The sequence below is a fragment of the Sciurus carolinensis genome, chromosome 7 (assembly GCF_902686445.1).
Source record: "Sciurus carolinensis chromosome 7, mSciCar1.2, whole genome shotgun sequence".
Classification (NCBI taxonomy): domain Eukaryota; kingdom Metazoa; phylum Chordata; class Mammalia; order Rodentia; family Sciuridae; genus Sciurus; species Sciurus carolinensis.
Genome location: NC_062219.1, coordinates 96,006,852 through 96,031,647, shown reverse-complemented (window position 1 = coordinate 96,031,647; position 24,796 = coordinate 96,006,852). Strand labels below are relative to the sequence as shown.

General features: G+C 32.9%; 1 protein-coding gene across 4 annotated transcripts in view; it reads left to right on the top strand.

Moving 5' to 3' along the window:
• Window positions 1-24,796, top strand: part of Phf3 (PHD finger protein 3) — an 85,421-nt gene that overhangs the window by 10,085 nt on the left and 50,540 nt on the right. For 2 of the 4 annotated variants that reach the window (XM_047558049.1, XM_047558046.1), the window contains exon 2: window positions 873-1,141. The exons of 1 other annotated variant lie outside the window; for it this stretch is intronic. In XM_047558049.1, coding sequence (XP_047414005.1) covers window positions 898-1,141 — 244 coding nt within the window. In that variant the 5' untranslated portion in view covers window positions 873-897. The remainder of the gene's footprint in view (window positions 1-872; window positions 1,142-24,796) is intronic. One more of the 4 variants, XM_047558047.1, reaches the window with a different exon arrangement.

Here is a 24,796-nt window from a genome sequence, read left to right as displayed (position 1 = left end):
ATTGATTCCTCCTCTTCCCCCAAAAGTATGTTGGTTTGATTTTATCTGTCTAAAACCCGGATTGAAAATAATTCAACTTGTGATAATTGAGGCTCCTTTAGATATTGAGATGACTTTTGCTGAATATCTGATTCATAGGAACAGTTCAAGTGGGAGACTAACTTGGTAATCTGTATAGATTACACATAAAATAAATTTAAATTAATTATATGATTGTTTTCCTGTTGTTCTCATTTTCTACTAAAAGGGGACCCTGGGGGGGAAAATGTGTTTATGTGCACATTCTCATGTGCTTGTGTATTTTTAAGTTTTGATTTGTTTGGTTTAGTTAATATTTCTATTTTCCTCTTCTGCCCCCACAATAAAACTTTTTGTCTGTGTTATCTTTCTTTAAATAATTTAAATGCTTTGTAAATAAAGTGAGGGTACTTTACAGTTTTACTAGGTATGGAACAATAATTTAAATGACTTGATTTTAGCTCTTATACCTGGACTTATTGTAAAAGCAGTGTTTGATTCTTAATTTATGAAAACATTATGGTTAAAAACATATGGTTTTTATGGTTTAAGCCATGTAATTCAAATGTGTCAAATTATTGGACTATATACATTTTTTTTTCTAAAAATAATGAATTGAGTAAACATTTAGGATTTCTGGTAAAATAATATTCTACATGCATGATAAAGAAAGATTATTTAGTAAAGATTCATTCCACATTTCCAAATGTATATTCTAAAAACAGTGAGGATTTTTTTTTAAAACAAAAATTCAGAAGTGTGTTCTTAGACTCAAAACTATTAAATAATTTGGTAGTAGGTGATTTTCAATTGATAGCTTTATTTCTTATGGTATTTTTTTTGTCTTTCTATAGGGCTGAAAGACACACAGAAGTCTTCATGGATATAGTTGATACATTTAATCATTTAATTCCTACTGAACACTTAGATGATGCCCTATTTCTAGGATCCAACCTGGAGAATGAAGTCTGTGAGGATTTTAGTACAAGTCAAAATGTCTTAGAGGACTCGCTGAAGAACATGCTCAGCGATAAGGATCCTATGCTAGGATCTGCAAGTAACCAGTTCTGTTTGCCTGTTTTGGATAGCAATGATCCCAATTTCCAGATGCCTTGTTCAACAGGTAATTCTTACTTTTTTTTTTTTTCCTTTTTTTAGTCTGCAATTTAAAATAAGAATTTTCAGCAGCATTTTTTTTTGTTTTTTTTTTGTTTTTTGTTTTTGTTTTTTGTTTTTTTTTTGATGGTGAGGGTAGTTAATTTTAGGGTTCTTTCCTTTGAATTTAGAGCTTCTTTTCCAGGCATCAGAATTAGAATTTAAACTAAATTTTCTTCCAAGAAGTGTGGAATTATTTTCAAGGATATTGTAGATACAGTTGGAGTGACCATATAATTTGTTATTCAGATTGGGAAATTATGAGAATTATAGGGTGTGCTGTTAATTATTATGTCATTAAAACAGGTGTGAATTGGGAGTCTTACTAGCAAATAGGGATTGCCTGACAGATTGGGACATGTCCTTACACTAGGCCTGCTAAGTGGCGGACGGCTGAATTGACCTTTCCTAATGTTCCTCCCAGCCCTTCAAATTTAATACATTCTTTGCTCCAGTTTCAAATTCTTAAGTATTTTGTATATCTCAAAATCAGAGGAAAAGAATCTCTAGACCTGTGCTCTCCTGTACAGTAACCACTAGCCACATACAACTTGATTTCCTGAAATGCATCCAGTACTGAGATGTGCTATAAAATGCACATGAGATTTTGTAGATTATATAACATGATATAAAAATAAAAATGAGAATTTTTAAATGCTCATTATGTGTTAAAGTGATGTTTTTGGTTAAACAAATTATTAAAATCAATTTTGTGTGCTTCCCCCCCCCCCTTTTTTTTTTGAGAGTGGTTTTGCTATGTTGCCTAGGCTGGCTTCGAACTCCTGGTGTCAAGCCTCCTGTTTCAGCAAACTAAGTAGGTGGACCATCATACCTGGCTTATTTTGTTTTTTTTTTTAAAGAAGTGGCTACTTGAAATTAAAATCACACATGTGGCTTGCATTATGTTTCTGTTGGACAGCACTGCTCTAGGATCTACAGTTGAAGTAGCCCAGAGGGAGATTAATTAAATTTCTATAAAGCTAAATGATTTTTAATAAGAAATCACTTTGGCATTATGTTAATATATAGAAAAATAAGTAGTTTTTATTTTATAAAACAAAGGAAATATTACCCTAAACTTTGAGGCAGTTAGTTCTCTATAAGCCAAAGTTATATAAAGGTAAAAGCCTCACATGGAAAGGTAAGGCTTTCCCTCATCATTCCCTAAAGTGGTGCACAGGTTTATGTGATCTTGATTTGTTTTTCATGATTCTAGACCTCTCCTGAAGTACAGTTTTCCAGTATATTTTTCATTTCATTTTAATATTTTTTGCCTAATATTTAAAATTTCATACAGCAATACTTAACATTTGGAATGGGTGATCTGCTGTTAACCCATAAATTTGTTACATTACTCTACCTGAAACCCTCATCTCTGGATACTGTGAATCTTGTCATTTGAATCATTCCTTAATAATGAGGTTTTGAATTGTTTGCTAATGCTGTATCTCTGAATTGTTTACATTGTGTTGTGTTACCACACAGGTTTACATTGTTCTTGTTGTATTCTAAATGTTTTAAGCTTTAAAAATTGTTTTATGTATGCATTGTTCAAGTTTTGGTGCCTGTGTCAGTATAGTAGTTCTAATTATCTTTATTGTTAATAAGCACTTTGACAGTTTTTGGTTATATGCACATTGTTTCTCAATTTAGTCCAAGTTCAGGAAGAATATTTATTTAACGTTTGTGTCCTTGTTGTTGGAATTATAATTGCCTTCAAAGGATGTTGTATCGGGCATGGAATTGACACATTTATCATCTTTTTAGACATTTTTATAAAATTCTACTCTTTAATAATATCAGTAGTCCTACTTACTATCTCCCTTTCTTAAAGAATCGATTTCTTTTGTATGATGTTTTTATTCATGTGAATAGTCTTCATTTCTTTCTTTTCCTGTTAGTTTTTCTTTAGTGAAATAATTAAAATTTTTTGAGGTTTGATTTATTGATACTTATTTATGATATGATTCTTTTATCTTTCAAACTTCAGCTTGAGGAGAATTACTTTCTGAATCTTCCTACCTTAAAATTTGTTTGCTACAATTGTTTATTTTAGATTCTGTAGTGGAACTGTTATATTCATATACCTGTAGTATGTATGTTTGTAAGATATGGCAGGGATTATGTGGGGTAAAATAATGATACAGCTCCTCTGTCTAGGATTGTTTAAATTTCATTGTTCCATCAGTCCAGGGGATTATCTTACATGCTTCAAAGTTCTTTTTGCCTTTTGGGATATTTGGTTCAGTAAAAGGTCCAAACATTTTCTCACAAGAGCAAAATGGAAAGCATTTTTGAAAATAAAACTTTTTTTGTTTTGGAATAATACTAGATTTACTAGTGCATTTCAAAGAAGTCTTTTTGTAACTATTAATGAAAGCACTATGTAGATACTAACTTTTCAGCTGTTTGTAAGTTATTTCAGGTTTTGTTATAAAAATGACATTTCTAGATGTTTTTACCTGACTCTATAGGTTTTTACTTTGTCTTGACCAAAGCTTAGTTAGGAAATGTTCCAATTTGTATTCTTAGGAGAGTAAAAGCTATAGATTGTGGTTACTTTGTAACTTTGATTTCTCAGTGTTACAAAATTTGCAAACAAAATAGTTTCCATATCTTGTTCTGTTAGGCTGAACCAGGTTGTTTACTGGAGTTGGTAAAGACCAAATTTTTGTTGACATATTTGAGTGGTTTGCATTATATTTCAGTTGTCTCCAGAAATCATATAGTAGTTTTAAAAATAACAACAATAGGAAATGGGGAATATTATTTTTAGCACTTGTTGGTATGCTAATTGCTTGATTTTTGAGAAAGAGCTGCCAGTGGAGCCCTGATCCTCTTTTTTTTAATGCTTTTGACTCTGTGAAGTATTAGTTTACCTATAGTGTTTGCATATGGCTTTTGGATGTGCTGCCCACTAATACTTTTATTTCTATGTATCTATTTATCTGTCTATCTATTTATTTATTTGTAAATTCCACTGAGTGAGGAAAGGCAGGAAATACTAGATACTCAATCTTGATGATCAAATCACTATTGTACTCTAAAAATCCTTTTATTCTTAAATTAAAAACAGTATTTTCATTAATAAGTTTTAAAATACTGAATATGTTTATATATGCCACTTAAGGACTGTATTCATTGAAATGGTGTTTTTTGGCATTATCAGTGTCATGAAGAAATGTTAATTTTATCCCTAATTTTATAAACAAATGCATTCCCCTTTTACATTGCCAGCTACGATTCATTTGGGAAAAAAAAATCTTATTCTTATGATTTTGTTTCTTTATGTAATGCATCGAAGAGAAATGTTTGATATTTGTGATTTATTTGTTTTTACTGTGTTGATCAACATTGCCTAAGGACCAGGAAGACAGACACGTTGTAGATGCATGGGTATTCAGAGTACTTTTATTCATGTAGCACTTGTAGTTACTACACTGCTTCAGTTAAACTAAGATGACCTTTCCAGGCTTCATCATGCCTTGCAAAATCATCATTTACTAAATTATTAAAAAATGCCTCCTGTAATATGGCTTTTAGAGATGAAGCAAATTTAAAAAATTATTTAACTTCTATAGATAATCCTGCATATTAGCTGAGTTGATTCATATGATGTTTTTTCAACTGTAAAGTATCTAACATGCACTTGTTAATTACTTTCCTTTCATGAACGCCACTGATAACTATATGATATCAAGCACTGTTGTTTAAAAAAATTTTGTCTTGTGCTGCTTTCCTTCTGAGCAAAGTATTGTAATACATGTTAACTAAGTTTGCAAATTTCTCATCAGTGTAATGTTTTAGTCCTGTTTTGGCACACATTTTTAAAAATTGTCACATAATTGTACATATTCATGGGGATACAGTGTCATAATTTGATACATTAATCAGGACAGTTAGCATTTCCTCAGACATATCTATCCTTTTTTTCTCTTTGTGTTGGGAGGCTTCAAATTCCTTCTAGTTTTTTATAAAATACATAATAAATTATTGTGAATTATAGCCACTCTATACCCTGCTGATAGAATATTAGAATTTACCTGCCTCCCTCCCTCTAAACTCCTTTCCCTCTACCTTTCCTACCCTCTATTGACCACTGTTCAACTCTCTATTTCTGTGAAATCAACTTTTGTAGCTTCCACGAGTGAGAACATGCAGTATGTCTTTTGTAATTTTTTAATCAAACCACTATAGTTTTGACCTGCTTCATCATTAGAGATAGAATTCATCTGTTTAAAATTGGAAAAAATTATATGTAGCACATTTTCTGGAAAAATGATTTGTGACCTAGTGTGTTATTGAGATTAGTTTAAAAGGTATTTACAGGTTTTATGGCTTCATGCTTCTTTTGGACAACAATTTTATTTTATTTTACTTTTGGTGTCGGAATTGAACCCAGGGGTGCTTAACCACTGATCCGCATCCTCAGCCCCTTTTTATTTTAAGACCTGGTCTTGCTAAGTTGTTTAGGGCCTTGCTAAACTGTTGAGGTTGACTTTGAACTCAAGATCCTCCTGCCTCAGTCTCCCGAGCTGCTGGGATTATAGGCATGGGCCACCACACCTGGCTGCACAATTTTCACTTAGAAAATACATCGAACTAAGCATAGTGGTTCTGTGGTCCAATAAAATTCAGTTTTGAGATATTTATTATTGTAGTCTTTATTTGCACTTTTTCTAGGTGTGGGTGGGAGTTCTTTGTACAAATTATACCAGCTGTACATACATATAAATTCTCTACTTGCACTGGACTCTTTGCTATTTTTGTTTATTCTGAGTACTAATATTTTATTTAATTTTGAAAAACAACTGTGCTTCAGTGACCCTCTTAGACCATTTTTCAAACCATTTTTTTGTTTGGGGGGGGTATCAGGGATTGAACCTAGGGGTGCTTAACTGCTTAGCTACCTCCCCAACTCCTTTTTGAATTTTCTTTAAAAACAGGGTCTTGCTAAGTTGCTTGTTAGGACTGGCTAAATTGCTGCAACTGGCTTTAAACTCTTGATCCTCCTGCCTCAGCCTCCTGAGCTGCTGGGATTACAGATGTGACCCATCATGCCTGGCCCATGATTGATCATACTTTTTTTTTTTTTTTTAATAGGAAAATTTTTAAAAAAATTTTTCCAGGTCTGGGGATATAGTGTAGAGTGCTTGCCTCACAAGCACAGGACCCTGGATTTAATCCCCAGCACTGAAAAGAAAAAAAAAAAAAAAAAAATTCATACATGTATGTAGGGTAATAATGTCAAAGTTCCTTCACTCTTCCCTTTCCATCTCACTGTGGATCAGCCTCTGCATATCAGAGAAGACATTTAGCCTTTTGGTGTTATGGGATTGGCTTATGTCTCTTAGCATGATATTCTCTAGTTCCATCCATTTACCTGCAAATGCCATAATTTCATTCTTCTTTAAGGCTCAGTAATAGTTCATTGTGTATATGTACCACATTTTCTTTATCATTCATCTGTTGGAGGGCATCTAGGTTGGTTCCATAGTTTTGCTATTGTGAATTTAGTTGCCGTAAACATTGATGTGGTTGCATCATTGTATTATGCTGATTTTAAGTCCTTTGGGTATAAACCAAGGAATGACATAGCTGGGTCAAATGGTGGTTCCATTCCATATTTCCTTAGGAATCTCCATACTGCTTTTCAAAGTAGTGCATGAATCTGCAGTTTCACCAACAATGTATGAGTGTACCTTTTCCCCCACAGATTGATCTTACTTTTGAGATCACTTCTGATTTTTTGATTTTTCTGAGCAGGAAAAATACAAATTTAATCCAAAGTAATCATGCAAATATGATGAAAATAAATTGATTAAAACACATTGTGCTGGGCATGGTGGTTTATGCCTGTAATCCCAGTGGCTTGTGAGGCTGAGGCAAGAGGATCATGAGTTCAAAGCCAGTCTCAGCATTTTAATTTAGTGAGACCCCTAAGCAACTCAGTGTGACCCTGTCTGTAAATAAAATACAAGTAAAAGAACTGAGGATGTGGCTTAGAGGTTAGGTGTCTTTTGGTTCAGTCCCCATAACAAAAAAGAAAAAAAACATTGTATTAAAAATACATTGAGTAACCCATCATAGAATTAGAGATGTTACTTTAACATCTGAAAGTGGAGAAGAGAACACTTGAAAGTGGAAAGAGTAGAACATAAAAGCTACATTTGAAAGTTTGTTATATTAATAAGGGATTTGACCTCTTTATGTACGAATAGATAATAGATGTGGGATTTATACCTTTGCTGGATAGGACCCCTTGATTGGGATATTTCACTGGTGATTGAGGCTTCAGATAGTAATTTCTAATATTAGTTGCCCCTTTTAGGATGTTTTTGAACCTAAAACATCAGTTTTTTGTTTTTAGCAATACTTGTGATTGAACCCAGAGCCTTGCACATGCTAGTTACCTACCTAAAGTGTCTCTGAAACTGCTATTAATTGAAAATTAATCTGATTTCGTTTTGATTCTAAATGATTTTGTAGGCTTGATGTATTTCATTATTTCTTGTTTTTTTTTTTTTTTTTTTTTTTTTTTTTTTTTGACGGTGCTGAGGATTGAACCCAGGGCCTTGTGCTTGCAAGGCAAGCACTCTACCAACTGAGCTATATCCCCAGCCCTTCATTATTTCTTTATGTGAAATACAACTTAGAAACAGTGATAACTTTATTTGCATAAACAGCTTTAATTGCTATTCAGTTTGTTTCTTGCCATATTATTTCTTATACTTTGTGTTATACTGTTACTCAATTTAGACATTTCTAATAGTATGTGCCAGTTCTCAAATTCATTATTCATTAGTTATTTCTATAAGTCATCTTTAATACCAAGAATAAAAATTGAACTCAGATAAAACAAACCTTTTAATACAGATATTAAAGTATCAGTTTCTAAATTCAGAAAATCTAGAGAGATGGAATTTATGGCCCAAGAGCAGAGTTTTCTAATTCATGTCTTCATTTTGTATATAATTTATTTTTTGTTTCACTTCTACTTGGTTTCATTTACTTTTGCTTTCCTTAGCTTAACATATTGTAACAACAAGTATATTTAAATTTTGCTTTGCACTGACTGAATATTTACTTTTCTAGCTTTATAATTTAAAATGTGAAATAAAATTAACTTTTTATCACTGTATCTTCTTATCACTGTATATCCATTTTATTGTTTTCATGTACTGCTTATATTCATGTCATTGTTATTCTCAAAGACCATTGCTTATTTCTCTTAAACAAACAAACCTGAAACCGAAAAAACAAACCTTGGTCCAAGATAAGTGCAGATTTTTTCCTTGAGTAGCTGACTATACACTTAAAAAAAAATTTTTTTTTTTTTGTTTTTAGTTGTAGATGGACACAATACCTTTATTTTAATTTATTTATGTGGTACTGAGCTCTACCACCAAGCTACAACCCCAGTCCTATACATTTTTTTAAAACTTTTTTTTTAAAACTTGCATTTCTGTGCTGTTGTAACAGGCCGCTTTTCCCAAAGTCTTGTGTGTACTCTTGGTTCTATTAAGTCGTCTTCCCTATCTCCTGAAGCCCCCTGTCATTGTTCTGTCTCCTCTTTATCATTGTATTACTGTCATTTTCTTGGCCTGTTGGACAACTATTGTCCTACAGCTTTTCTGCTTTCCTTGATTCATTGTATTGCTTTGTAGTATTTCATCTTTTTTTCTTTATATTCTCTTTGCTTAATATATCCTTAGTAATTTTATAATACCATTATACTTGATTAATGATTTGCTTTTATAAAGAAGTTGAATATTATCTTTCCTTAAAAATTTAAAACATTGTTTCTTGGCCTGCTATCATCTGGTATTGCTAATAGGTTGCCTAATATTTATCTGAGTACTTGTTGCATTGTTAGGTAGCTTTCCCTCCATACCAGCTTCAGGATTTTCACCTTCTGGTGTTCTGAAATGTAGATGTATCCTGGTTTAGTCTTTCATTTGTTTTTCTGGGCACTTCTGGGCCTTTTCAGTTTGGAAGAGTAATCCTTTTAACTAAGGAATTTTCTTGTTTCTTTTTTCCTGCTGCTAGTAGACAGATGTTAACCTATGTTTCTTACCCTTCCTTCCTTCCCTCTTTTCTTTCTCCTTTTGCTTTGTGTATTTTGAGAGACCATTGCCATATTTTCCATGTCTTTGAATATTTAATTATGAAAATTATTTTTCTAAGAACTCTGTTCTCTTTATTCATGCCATTTTAAAGTAGCCTTCTGTTTATATTGGGACATAGAATCTCTGTAGTCTGAATTAGTTTTTCTATTTGTTTATTTTGTCCTTTTCCATAGTGTTGTAGGTTTTCCCTAAAGGTTTGATTATTTTTGGTTGGTTGTAGATGTTTAAAATGAATCTCTCCTATTTCTCAGTGGGAAAATTATTCGAACTTTGCTGTGAAATAAATGGATATTAGCTAGATACCCTGCAGTCTTTTGTGGGATCCTCTAAATATCAGAATGAGAAGTATCTTATTAGGTAGTAATTCTGTTGACTGTAGTTCATTCAGTTTCAGTTTAGAGTTAGGAAAAGATTTTCTTGCTTGGAATTCAGTGCTTAGTTATGGGCCTTGCTAGATAATGAATTTGGAAGGGATGGAGTTCACCTTTTAGGATTTAGACCTTCAGTTAAATTTTTTTTTTTTTTTTTAGTTTATTATTTATTTCTGGTCCAGCTTAGTACTTATGCCCTTTCTATCATTTCATTGCTAGAAGCTCTAAAAGTTTATTGGACACGGTTGTCCTTTTCACACCTTCAACTACCTTTGATTCTGAACTGATTTTTTTCATGATGTTCCATGACTCTCTTCTATACAGTTTCTTTTCATTTCTAGAAATGTGTTGAAATCTTTCATCTGCTTTGGTTGTTATTTTTTTTTAAACCTTTTATTTATTTTCATTGAATGGGATTTAGTGGGGAAGAAGTTATGGATGTATAAAGTTTGCAGTACTGAATGGGTGACCTAATTAATTTGTAATAAATGTAAAATTACTAATATCTGGTAATTCTTAAGGTTTTGGAACACTTTTCATTATTATCTTGTCTTTGTCAGTGTTGAATTTTAAACTGTTATTTATTTTTTCCAGGGTCAAGTTGAATTAGTAGTCTTGCTTTCAAGATCCTTTTCACCTGTTAGTTATCTCTTAATTATTAATTTTGTGTTGGTAATATAGTTATTAAACTTTTCAGAGTTTGCAGGTATATTACGGTTCTCCAGAGAAAACAGCCAGTTTGTGAAGTGCATGCATGTGTGTGTATTAACAATGAAAGAGATACTGATTTTTTTTTTTTTTTTTTTTAAAGGAATCAGTTACATAATTGTGGAGGCTGGCAAGTCCAAGGGTAGCCTGGAAGGCTGTGGATTTAGGGAAGAATTGCAGCTTGATTTAGAAGCAGTCTGGCAGTAAAATTCTAACTCGGGGTGTTTCTTAAGCCTCTTAGCTGATTGTTTGAGACCCACTCACTTAATGGAGGGTAATCTGTTTTATTCAGAGTCTGTCGGTCCTTCTTTAGTGTTTGACCAAATGTCTGGATACCACAGCATTGCTGAGTTTACATAAGATTAACTATTACAGAAAGACACCAGAATCTTTGAACATGATACATTGTTCTTTGAATGACTAGTTTATATTTGTTGTCATGAAAGTAGCTGTATTCCAAGAATTTTTTGAGAAAGTGATTTCAAGGCATACCTGCAGGCAGGCAGCTTATAAAGAAAGCCTCTAGCTCTTTTCTCACAAAGGATTATATTTAAATTTCTAAAAAGTTAATATGTGTGGGTATTAATGTACCAAGTACTGTTCAAAAGTTCTTTGCACCCTCTCATTCAGTCTTCAGAAGACTTAAGATCTGTAAATAAATACAACTGTTAATCCCAATTTATAGCCCAGGAAATGAAGATATCCAGAATGGTTAGTTTTCTAAGCTCATTAATAAGTAAGTAATTCAGATTTGAATGGAGTAAAATTTTCTGCCACTAAGTACATGAGTACTATTAAATCAAGACTCTAAACTTGTCCCCCAATTTTTTTAGCTGCAAAGTTAACAAAATAAGGATTTTTTTAAATTAAATTCTGTTTTTAGAAGAATAAAAAGGTTAGCTGTTTTCCTTTCTAAAGAATGTTCGTGTTTGTATAAGAGATTTATTAGGGTGCTAATAATTACTGAAACCCAATAGGTTTAGAGAGAAGGAATCATTGGCCAGTGATGTAGTTGATCATGAATACTAGAAAGGTGGTCTAAGGATGTGCTTTTAATAAAAGTGCCAGTGGTTAGAAGTATATAAGGTATCTGAAACCTGTTATCAGATAAAATAATTGATTCAGGATGGAATTAAGTTAGATACAAGGGGAAAAAATCTGCTCTTCCCCCCTCATTTTACAGTTGAAAACATTAACTTGAAGTATTTTTGTTAAAAATGAATTGTTTTTATTTATTCATATACTGAATGTTTTGTGCCAAGTAGAGTGCCAGGCAGCAGATACAATGTTGAGTAAAACCTTGTCTCCCTTATCATGGAACTTTAAAGTTTATATAAAAATAATTTTTCTTCTGATCTTTTTAAAGGATGTTTTGAGACTAGTCATGTATTTAATATATAATTGTGGGGAGAGGTAGTTGGCTATGAACCCTGAGTGTTCTTAAACTTACTTTCTGGGTATGTTAAAAATGCAAGGTCCTGACCACTCTTGTCCTGGACCTTTTCACAGAGTTGTGATTGCAGTAAGCAACCTTGAGGGATGAGGTAGTAAGTTTTGTTCTCTCACCCTGACCTCTTATGTCAAAGAGCAGGCTTGCTTACTCTTTACTACAAAGGCAGTAAATTCCGTATCCTGTTCTTTTCCTATATTTCGGTCCACTGTATATATAGGCATTTATTTAGAGGTATCTGTGTTGTCTGAAACTGGAGGAGGCAAGGGAAACTGACATAACATATTCTTGCTGTTTTCTGTGCCATGAATGACAGAATTCTTTGTCTCTGTCCCAATAGTCTTTTGTATTCTGTCAGCAACTATGAATAAGGCATAGGCTGGCTTGTCAGTTTGTAAGTAAAATTCCAGATCTTTATGGTTCTTGACATTATTGTGTTCAATTCCACAAATAATTCATGGGATTTACCAAATACTTTAATTAAGATCAAATATTGATTTAAATTAAATAATTTACTGCTAGAAAGGCAGGGATTACTTCTGTATATGTTGTTCATATGGGCACTAGAATAGTAGACATTCGGTACATTTTGACTGGAAAAAGCATACAAGGAATAAGTAAAAATCTTTAGTGGGACCAGAAGTTCTGATTATGAATAAAACACATGTTGCAAGTGAGCTTCAACTTTGGCTGTCACATTTCTTTTTCTTTTTTTTGGGGGGGGTGGGTGGGTACCGGGGATTGAACTCAGGGTCACTTGAGCACTGAGCCACATCCCCAGCCCTATTTTGTATTTTATTTAGAGACAGGATCTCACTGAGTTGCTTCATGCCTCGCTTTTTGCTGAGACTGGCTTTGAACTCGAGATCCTCCTGCTTTAGCCTCCTGAGCCGGTGGGATTACAGGTGTGCGCCACCACCCCCAACGGCTGTCAGATTTCTGGCAATCATTTGTGGAAGAGAAAACATTTCAAGGAGAAAAATACAGTGTCCTGAATATAAAAACAAGCCTACTGACCAGGAGAAGGAACATTATTTTTATACTGAAACTAGAATGAAATTTCATACGTACATAGTTTTATCATGATGTGTGATATAATGAAAGAAAATCCTTAGTATATTTTCAGTGAACAAAGGACTTTTAAAAATATCCCTCAATATGTATCCCAGTATAAGCAGTATTATACAGACTAATATGTGGTCTGATCTATTGGAAGAGTAGATTTTTATCTTTGAAACAATCTGCCTTGGGTATAATTTGCCACCAGATTTTAAAATGTATTGATATAAAGATAAATTATATGATACTAAGAACTACAGTGTAATTGTCTTTTTCTTTTGCCAGCAAAGTTCATGGGTATAAGTGTTTGAAGTAATAGGGCCAGGTATGATATTGTGTAAAATTTAAAAGCTCTATTAGAAGCATGTGTTTGCCTAGGGGGTTGCTTTGTTGTCCTTAATGGAAGAAAGAATCAAGAGTTTCCTCAGAAAGTGATATGGGCTCCTCTATAATGTACGACAAATAGGCAGAAGTTTACTAAAATATGAAAACTTTCAAAATGATGACATTGTTCAATGCTTAATTTATCTAAGTCCTCTCTTTCTGGTAAAGCTAATGTCCTGTAACCAGAATTTGAGATTAGGATGAAACCATTTTACTGGCTAGGTTGCACAACTCCAATGGGTACCAGTCTCAGAATATTGTGTGCAATATTGTCTCAATATTCTTGCATTGAGAGAGCAGCCTGGAATAGTTTAAGGGGTTGAACCAAGACATTTTTATTTAAATTGATCTTTAATAATTATTTGGTCATAGTTTGATAGTTTTAATAGCTTTAAGTTTTCTTTAGGAGAATGACACATCTAAAAAAACAATATTCTAGGACTATTTGAAAAACTAGTCTAAAACTAGGTACATTTCTATCTGCTTGTAGGACTACCACCACCTGGTGATGGTGTGTGTTCTAATTGCAAAATAAGAGAATAATACTTCCTGTGTTTTGAGTCAGAAAGCAAAATATTTTTTTCTTTTCCCAGAACTATCTGATCATTAGATAGCTGCTATTGCAGTTTAGGAAGTATTCTTTTTATGTTTAAAAATATAAAATTCATAAAATATGGCATTATATTTTAAAGAGAATACGAGTCAGATACTAAAGATATCTTAAATTGTATTAAAAGTAATTATAAAGAACATGATGAAGTCAGTTAGTTCTGAAGAGTATAAATTTACTTTTCTCATTAGAAAAGGTTGGAAATGGTTAAATTTCTCGACTTTGAAATGTGTTTTTAACCCATGACTCTTCTGATTTATAATAATAGAATGAGTTAGGTCTCTGGGTTCTGCTTTTATGAAGAAATATGAAAAAGAATTGTTCTTTATTTGACACATTGTCATGGGATATTTTGAAAATATATGATGTGCTTGTTGGATGATCATCTTCTATTTTATTTTCTGTATTAGCTCATTTCACTTTCTACCTTTACTTTCCAGCTGAATTTCTTTTGGCCCCTTTTTTTCACCTGCAAGCCCCCCCCAAATTAATTTACCATATCTATAATCAAAATTTGTTTTTATAACTTCTCTGTGATCTCAGCTTGGAATCTGAATAAGTACATTTATCACATTAGCATATACTAAACATTATTGATAAGTCTACCATTTCCAGGACTATTTGTACTATTCAAAGAGGATGTGTTCTAATTAAATGATTTTGCAATTATTGGTGTTTATACATTTAACATAGTGAACTTAAAAAGTTTAATGGTACTGTTTGGATAAACTAGTCTTTTGTGTAGAACAGCCAATATTAGTGATTTTTGAAACTTTAAAAGATTAGAATTCTTAATTTGGTAATTGGCTAATATATTACCAACTTGACCAAATATGCCTCTTTCTCATAATCTTAGAATACTCTTGCATACTAGATTTGCCGAATTTACTTACTAAACATGAGATGGCTCATGAACAACTTTGTGGTCCTTAAAATAGTGGATTAGTCTACATTGTAATTTAAAATATAATTTTGGAGTTGCTGAGTGCCATAGTACCTGTAATCCTAGCCTACTCTTGAGGCTGACATAGGAGGATTGTTTGAGACCAAGAGTTAGAGGCTATCATGAGCAACATGGCAAGACCCTGTTTAAAAAAAAAAAAAAAAAAAAAAAAAAATCCGTTCAAAGAATATCAAGGGCTCTGGGCTTGTGGCTTGATGGTAGAGCACTTGCCTGGCATGTGTTAGGCCCTAGGTTCGATTCTCAGTACCACATATAAATAATGAATAAAATAAAGGTCTATCAACATCTAAAAAAATATTTTAAGAAATAAAGAATATCAAGAATCCTTGAGCATATTTTCCCCCCCCAAGTACTGGGTATTGAATCCAGGGGTGCCTAACCACTGGGCCACATCGCTAGCCCCTGTTTATTTTTTATTCTGAGACAGGGTTTTGCTAAGTTATTTAGGGCCTCGCTAAACTGCTGAGGCTGGCTTTGAACTTGTGATCTTCTTGCCTTAGTTTCCTGAGCTGCTGGATTACAGATGTCTGCCACTATGCTGGGTTCCAGCACATGTATTCTTGACCTTGTTTTTTTCTGCTTTTCCTTTGTGTAATTAATACCATAGTTAATTCTTACCTTTTTTTTTTCTTTCCTGTCAAGAAGAAAAGTGAGCAATAAAATCTCTACCCACCACTTTTTCTTTCTTTCTTTCTTTCTTTCTTTTTTTTTTTTTTTGGGCCGTCTTTGAGGCTGTTGATCAGAAAGGAATTCTGAGACCAGAATACTTTTTATGAGTTATCCAGCACTGCTTGACTGACTTGTAGTGAGTGACCCTGGAGAGAGGTGACTTGTTTTAGGCATCTGTTCCTGGTTTACCTTCTCTGTCCTAGAGTTGAATGTACCTGCAGCCAGAGAAGCTGATTTTCGTAGTGAAGTAGGAAAGCCTGGTTGGTTACCTGGATTTCCCTAAATCATAAACCTCAGCTTCCTTGGTTGTCCTTTGCTCACTTCCTTATCCTGTCGGCTAACTCTAGAAACACTTTATGAATTCCAGACTGTATTCTTTCCCTAGTTTCTGTGATCTTGAATTAGAATTTATTACTTGGATTTAGTTAGAATTAGGCTCAGCTGAGAATAATAGAAAACTCCAAATAACAGTGGTATAAAGAAAGAAATATTTTGTCATGTAATAGCTTAGGGTGAGAACTGGTCTGGAGTCCAGCAATGCCAGGGACCTATGTTCCTTGTACTTTGCATTGCTATATGTGGTCACTATTTTCAGATATACCTCATAGTTTCAATATTTTCTCTACCTATCTACTGTGGATCCCATTAAAGAAGAAAGGGAAAGTATGATTTGAGATCATATCTTCAGGTGCATGTACAGTTTCTACTTAATATCCCATGGATCAACTTAGATAGTAGTCACATCTAGCAGTGAGGTAGATTGCAAAGGGTAGTCTTTATTATGGGTGAACATGTACTCAGCTTAAAAATAAAAAGGAGTTCTAGTAAGTGAGGAGGAATGACTAAATAGATATTGAGCAACAGCTAGTAGTATCAAGCACAACTTCTGTAGTTGTATGGAGAGGCTAAGATCAGTACCTCTTTGAAGCTTAGAGGTCATTTTGGGAATTTTGGAAACTTTTTCAGAGCTGATCCTGCCTCACTTGTCAAAGATTTTTCTAGGCTGCTTATTCTGTCTCTCCCCCTCCCCCCCAATCTTAGTTCATAAAATTCAGATTTCTGTTCATAGGGGATGATCATTTGCTTGTATCAGAAATTTTAGAGGGAGATTGAATTCTTGTGGCATTTCACCCTGAAGGGTATGGCTGTCAGGGTTGCTGCTTCTATATCTGAAACTTTATTTCATTAAAATAGCATTATTTAAACTTGATTATGTTTATAAGACATTTTGATGTATACACCAATACTTGTATGTATGTTTTATGTACTTCTATACTAATTTATTAATGTGTTTTGTATGTAATACAATGAATATTTTGAAATGATGAGTTATAGGTAACATACTTTTAAAGTTATTAATTAAAATTAGTGATTGTATAAGAAATTTTTTGGGAAATCAATGAATACCTGTTTAATTATTCTTGAAAATTTTATCTGAAATAATTTTTTTATTTTTTATTTTATTTTATTTATTTATTTTTTGCGGTGCTGGGAATTGAACCCAGAGCCTTGTGCTTGCGAGGCAGGCACTCTACCAACTGAGCTACATCCCCAGCCCAATTTTTTTATTTTAGTATTACTTTTATTTTTTAATACCAGGATTGAACCCAGGGGCTCTTAACCACTGAGAAATATCTCCAGTCTTTATTTTTAATTTTGAAACAGGGTCTTACTAAGTTTTTTAGGGCCTCACTAAGTTGCTGAGACTCACTTTTAACTTGCGATTATCCTGCCTTAGCCTCCGGAACTGCCGAATAATCTTTTATGTATACAGTCCTAAGTTGAGTTTAATTTGATATTGGATTTGAATACTATCATAGTTGAAAAAAGTAACTCAGTAATGATAACATATTCAAATGGAAGAAATTCATTATATTCCGTAGTTAATAAATTATAATCCTAGGGATTATTTTGTTTTAAGTTCATAAAGTCTTTTATTATGGCTTATTTGGAATATTTCTGTCGTTTTTCAGTATGCTTCTTGTTCTTTTCAACTAATGCAAATTTTTTGCCATTTGAACTCAAAACTCAACCTTTTTATTTGGAAAAGTCTAATGTTCAGATAAGAATAATTATAAGTATTGCATTTCATTTCTAGCTAAACTCACATAATGATGGAAACATACCTCAACATTGATTTTTGTAACCCACATTTTTATTTATTTTTATTTTAAAAAAGCAATTACTTTCTTACTCATTACTAAAATGTCATCTCATACAAGGGACAGACTTAGGGTATTTATTTTCTAATATGAAATGTCACCAAACAACATTACTCTATGTAGATTTATGATTACACAAATGGTATGCCTTTACGCCATGTACAGAGAAACAACATGTATCCCATTTGTTTACAATTTTATAATAAAAAAAAAAAAAGAAATGTCACAACTATTTATAATAGAAGAGGCCAGAATGTTTGTAATACTTATTTTAGTTTTAAATATTTGTAAAATAAAAATGTGTAACTCATCCTTAAATACAGCAGCTCTTTTAAGACCCTTGCTGTGATGTGAATTATTGGAGAAACTTGATGTGATATAAACATTTTAGTAGTCATTTCCCATTTCATTAAAGTTATTATGAACAGTCTACTATTTATAACTTTTTAACATAAAAGAAACGGTATTAATGGCATCCTGTAACAGTGCAAAATGAAGACAATGCATTAAGGTTGTCAGTTCCTCCAATTTATGGAATTCTTAACTGTCTTAGTATCTCTCTTTAGCTAAATTGTGTCATGAATCTACCAAAGATACTAGTGTGAGTGATTAAATGTTGGTAAGGTTTAATTTCTTTTTAGGTTTTAGGTAGTAGTTTATATACATAATATTTTTTTCCAGACCATAGATTATTTGTGTACTCCTCTAATTTATACACCCCCCTTTGGAAACTGTCTGGATAGTATAAACTTAGAAGTCTGATGAAAGCTGCTGTGAAAAGGTATCCATTAAAATGGTATTTTATTTTGAGACTGGCTTTTTAATGTACACTATTTTATATTTTGTTTTCCTTACAGTGTTTTGCTGAATACCTGACGAACTTTGAAAATCGGGAAACTCTTGATAAATTATAAATGTTTATATCTCATTCTGGGTATTAACTTTATCCTAATACATCTTTGTTTCTTAATAACTTTTTTGGCTTTGTTTCACTTTCCTTAAACTTTTTCCCTTTTAAAATATTACTTTATATTGCATATCCTAGACTGGTCTTTGTGATTCTTCTGCCTCAGCCTCCTAAGTAGCTGTGATTTTAGACATGCACCACCATGCCCTATATCCTTTTTAAAAAGCCACTTTAAAATTATTTTGGAATAAAGTGGATTGTCAATCAGTTGCTATTTAGATACCTCGTTAAGGATACTTTTATTTTAGCCTTTTTTAAAATTTATTTATTTTAAATGGGGATTGAACCTATGGGTGCTGCACTGCTGAGCCATATCCCAGCCCTTTTTATTTTTTATTTTGAGACAGAGTCTCACAAAGTTCCTTAGGGCCTTACCAAGTTGCTGAGGCTGGCTTTGAACTTGTGATCTGCCTGCCTTAGCCTCCTGAGTTGCTGTGATTGTAGGCATGTACCACTTTTTAAAAAAATTTTTAATTTAACTTTGTATTTTGATAATTTAAAACATACTGATAAATAGTACAGTATATGCACATTTACCCTTCACCCAGATTCAGACTGTTAATGTTTTGCTGTATTTATTTATCGCTTTACCAGTTCACCTGTCCAGTCTATCCATTTAGTTGAACTTCACCATATATCTCAGAGGATATGTACATACACCATATCATAGCTACACTGAAAAAATAATTTCTGAATATCATCTGATATCCTGGCCAATATTCAGTTAAAACTTGTCCCCAAGATATATTTTTCCATTGTTTTGTTCAAATCAAGACGCAAAAACCTAGTATGGCATTTGGTTTTACTTCTAAAACCTTCTTAGACCTTTTCCATTAATACTTTTTGAAGTAGTGTCCCAAGTTCTAGACTTCAAACAATGTGATATCTATTCCTTTCACTTTCTGAAGATTGGAAATTAGGTTTAAATTTGATTAGAGTCAGATTAAAAATTTTGCAGGAGTCCTTGATAGGTAAAGCTGTGTCGTTAATATTGTTCAGAAGGAATTTTTGTTTGGTTGTTCAGCTCTTTTGATGTGAAATTTAATTTCTAGGTTAAGGGGCTGAGAGCTAAATCTCTTCTTCCTTAAATACTTACAATAACAAGGAATCTGTAGGAATATAACTTTGCTGATTCAAAATAGTTTATCAACTTTTTTCATACTTTTATGTATCCAGTAACAGTACTTGCTAGAATTAGTAGTAACAAGTGATGATTTTCTAATTTTATCTTTTGCACTTACTTGGTGGTATTTTGGCAAAATTTAAGGTTTTTAAAAATTCTTTTTTTAAATTACCTAGTTGCTGAAGAAGCAACTGAAAGGGAAAGAATCAACATTTTGATTACCAATTTCCAGGGTATGAGGTTGGTGAAATGGTCACATCCAGTTTAGTTAAAGGTGGCAAATGACGTTTGGTTCTTTCCCTTTTGTCATAAGGAATTTTTCAGAACATATTGTGTTGTACTGCTTTTTGTTTTTGTTGCTTCAATTTTCCTGTTTTATACTTCAGTCATTCCACATGTGGTCACTGAGATGTATGTCTAATACTGCTTCTAAATGAATTGTGTAAAGTTTGTTGTTTTATAGGCATAGTGCTTCTTAAAGTACTTACTGATTGCTTTCATTCTGAGATTCATTTTATTTATTTATTTATTTAGGTACTAGAAATTGAACCCAGGGCAGCTTAACCACTGTGCCACATTCCCCAGACCTTTTTATATTTTTTATTTTGACACAGGGTCTAGCTAAGTTGCTTTTAGCACCTCACTAGGTTACTGAGACTGTCTTTGAACTTGTGATCCTCCTGCCTCAGCCTCCCAAGCTGCTGGGAGTACACACATGTGCCCCTGTGCCTGGCTCTGAGATTTTACTTTATTACTGTATTTTTAATTTTTTCTCTATTTGGTGTATAATTACAGTAAGTTTTAGTATGAAAGGTTTTCTCATAGCATATTCACAAAAGTACATCAAACATATGAAGAGATCAGGTTGGAAATGTAGATAACATCTACTTAGAAAGTTTTGAAAGCTGAAAGTTTTTCCTTAAAGATTATGTTGAAAATAAATTTGATACATACAAGTAACAGGAAATCATCAAAGGCCTTGGTTAATGGAGCAACTTTAATAAAGAAATACAGTGATAGTTTATTAAAGGATATTGCACATAAATTTTCAGTGAACTCGTAGTTTCAGAACTTTGGTTGCTCTTCTTTAAGAATAATATAGTGAACATTATTTAGCTTTTAACTGTTAAATGTAGTTGTTTTTAGGAAATAAATTATATTATTCTTTATTAGTGACATCAGGTACTATTTCAGTAGGCTCTTGGTCCCTGAATTAATTTGGCCTGAGACAATATACTTTGAAAAAAATCATCTTGAATGATATATATATATATATATATATAATTATATTTAAAATATTTATATTTTAAATATATATATAATATTTATATTTTTAGTTGTAGATGGACACAGCACTCTTATTTTACTTATTTATTTATTTATTTTTATGTGGTGCTGTGGATTGAAACCAGTGCCTCACACATGCTAGGTGAGTGCTCTACCACTTGAATGATATAATTATCTTCTTCTTCTTCTTTTAATAATAATGACTTAGGATCTCAAACATTTATTCTATCATTCATGTATTTGAGAGTCTAGGGAAACAAATTATTAGAACTATGTGAAGTAAAAGGGAGTTCACTCTGAATAATGATGTGTGTGTGTGTGTGTGTGTGTGTGTGTACATATATATACACACATATGTATATAAAACACATGAACAGAAATAAACCTTATTAAAGTATTTTTTCTCTGAGGTTTTCTGTTTACTTGATTGTTCTTAAGAATCTAGATTTAGAATCTTAAATGAACCAGATCAGGGATTACCCTAATATTCACAAGAAGCCAGACTTTCTGTTACTGATGATAGAAAGTATTTACTGACTTCTAAACATTTATTATGGAACAGAGCAAGATACATTTTATTATATATAAACAGTTGTGTCAAGGTTAAACACATGTAATACTCATTTTCTCTTCATAAGCTGTGTTCTTCACTCATGTATATTTACTAGTATATTTTGGTTATCAGAACACTTATATTTTTCAAGTTCTAATAATTGTTAAGTACTCCATTTTTATTAGTTTTTTTTTCTGTCTCAAGGTTCATATCTTTAATTTCTTTAATATGCTCATTCAGAATTCCTTTTAGAGATTTTTCAGTCATCCTTTAAGAGTGTTGATTTCTAGGCATATGTCCTGAAAAATGGAAATTACCTTTGTGAGTGAGCAACTTTTTTGTGCTTTTGATTGGTTATTTCATGTGTTTGTGCCTCTTCCATATCTGCATTCCTGAGCTATAATCATTCTGAGTTTTGCAGTATTACTATGATGGAATAGAGGTGTTTTATGTTGGTGTTTTGATTACTGAATTTATTTGAGTCTGGTTGAACACTGAAGTTCTAATTTCTTGAGATAGAAAATTGGCATCTGTGTTATTTTTATATCCGTTCATGCATTGGTCATTCAAGCTATGCTTAAGACAGTACATTGTATGTTCTGTTGTTCTAGACAGTAGGGATATATCAGATATATCCTCTTCCTTCTCTTCTTCAGACTAGGGTTTGAAACCAGGGCTGCTTTACTACTGAACTGTATTCCCAGTCCTTTTATTTTTAAATTTGAGGCTTGTCTTAACTTTTTTTTTTTTTGGTTCTGGGAATTGAACCCAGGGCCTTGAACATATGAGGCAAGCACTCTACCAGCTGAACTGTATTTTTAAATTTGAGACAGGGTCTCACACAGTTGCTGAGGCTAGCCTCAAACTTGGAATCCTCCTGGCTCAGTCTCTCAAGTTGCTGGGATTATAGGAATTTCCCACTGTGCCTGGCTAGGCCCCATTTCTTAAAAGGTTTCTACCACTTCCAGATAGTGCCTTCTTTGGATCAGGCCTCTAGTACATGGGACTTAAGAGAACATCTCAGATCCAGACTACAGCAGAACTAATGAAACGTCACAGAACAAAGTGCGTGTTTGAGAGCTGTTTTACTGGAAAGTGAAATTCAATGAATAATGGTATGATCCATATTTTAATAAGAGGATTGAGTTGCCCCCCCCCCAGAGAAAACAATTATTGCTATTTTGTGATAACATGATTCTTACTAACTAGCATTGTAGGCATCAGCAATTTACATTCTGGGTTCTACACTTAAATGTAAGATAATATAATTTACTTTGGCCTAAAAGTAGTAGGTACTGTACTGTTTGCTTAATTAATAAACATTTTCTGCATAATTATCATGTGAACAACTGTTTTAGTGCTGAAGGATACAGAGGTATTTGAGATAATAAGGTCCCTGTCCTCAGGAAGCTTGCAAAAAAGCTAAGATGATAGAGAATATCTAGTTGTTTCTTTGATGCTGGTTTATTTGAATTGGGCTCCTCAGGGCAGACTTTTCTATGGGGGTAGCATTAAGAGTATAGCCTTTGGATTTTTGGGATTGGCTTATTTCCCTTAGTATGATATTCTCCAACTCCCATCCATTTATGGGCAAATGTCATAATTTCATTCTTCTTTAATTCTGAGATAATATTCCATTGACTATATATATCACATTTTCTTTATCCATTCATCTATTGAAGGGCTTCTAGTTGGTTCCATAGTTTAGTTGTTTTGAATTGGGCTGCTGTAAACATTGATGTGGCTGCATCACTGTAGTATGCTGATTTTAGGTCCTTTGGGTTCCATTCCAGGTTTTCTGAGGAATCTCCATACTGCTTTCCAGAGTGGTTGCATCAATTTATAGTCTCACCAACAGTGTATGAGTGTACCTTTATTCCCCACATTCTCACCAGCCTATTATTGCTTGTATTCTTGATGATTGCCATTCTCATTAGAGTGAAATGAAATCTTAGTTTTGATTTACATTTCTCTAATTGCTAGAGATGATGAACATTTTTTCATATTTGTTGACTGACTGTATTTTTTCTTCTGTGGAGTGTCTTTTGAGTTCCTTAGCACATTTATTGATTGAATTACTCGTTTTTTTTTGGTGTTAAGTTTTTTCAGTTCTTTATGTATCATGGAGATTAGAGCCCTATCTGAGGTGCGTGTAAAGATTTTCTCCTATTCTACAGGCACTCTCTTCACATTATTTTCTTTTTGCTGAGAAGAAGCTTTTTGGTTTGAATTTATCTCATTATATTGATTCTTGATTTTACTGCTTGTGCTTTAGGGCACCTTAAGGAAGTCAGATCCTAGGCTGATATGGTGAAGATTTGGGCCTACTTTTTCTTGTAGTAGGTGCAGAGTGTCTGTTCTAGTGCCTGAATCATTGATCCTCTTTGAGCTGAGTTTCTGTGCAGGGTGAGAGAGATAAGTGTTTAATTTCATTCATGTGTCTTTCCATTTTTCCTAGCATCATTTGTTGAATAGGCTATCTTTTCTCCAGTGAATGTTTTTGGCACATTTTTTCTAATATGTAAATGCTAATTCACAATGAGGAAGGGCACTAGGGAGAATAGAGTTACTTTAGATTAGGGAGAGGGGAGTGAAGGGAGGGTAGGGAATATGGGGATAGGGAGAATAGTAGAATGAAACAGATATTATTACCTTTATATGTACTGCATGACCAATGTGATTCTACAGCAGATACAATCAGAAAAATGAGAAATTATACCTCATTTATGTGTGATAAATCAAAGTGCATAAATGCATTCTATTGTCATGTATAACTAATTAGAAGAAATTAAAAAAATAATGTGGCATCGTGAGAGGCATATAATGGACAGGATTTTGAAGATCCTGGATAAATGAAGTACATTCTAAGCAAAAGCAAATTAAAAGTATACTTCAAAGGTGACCATTCAGTGCTTTTGTTAAAGTAATTTGCTGTTAATAAATAGTTCTATTATCCCCAAGAATTGTGTTTCATATTTGATAGTTTTTCATCCAAGTGAGTCTATAATTGTTCAAATGAACTATGAAACAGTGATTTCCCCATGTGCTGTCTCACCAAAAAGAAAAGCTAAGTATTCAAAATTAACTTTAAACAATCAAGAAACAATCGTTATGTACCTAAGTACTCCCTGCCTCCAACACAGAAGCCTGTATTGACAGTGTGTACCTCAGTAGTAGGCTTTTCAGT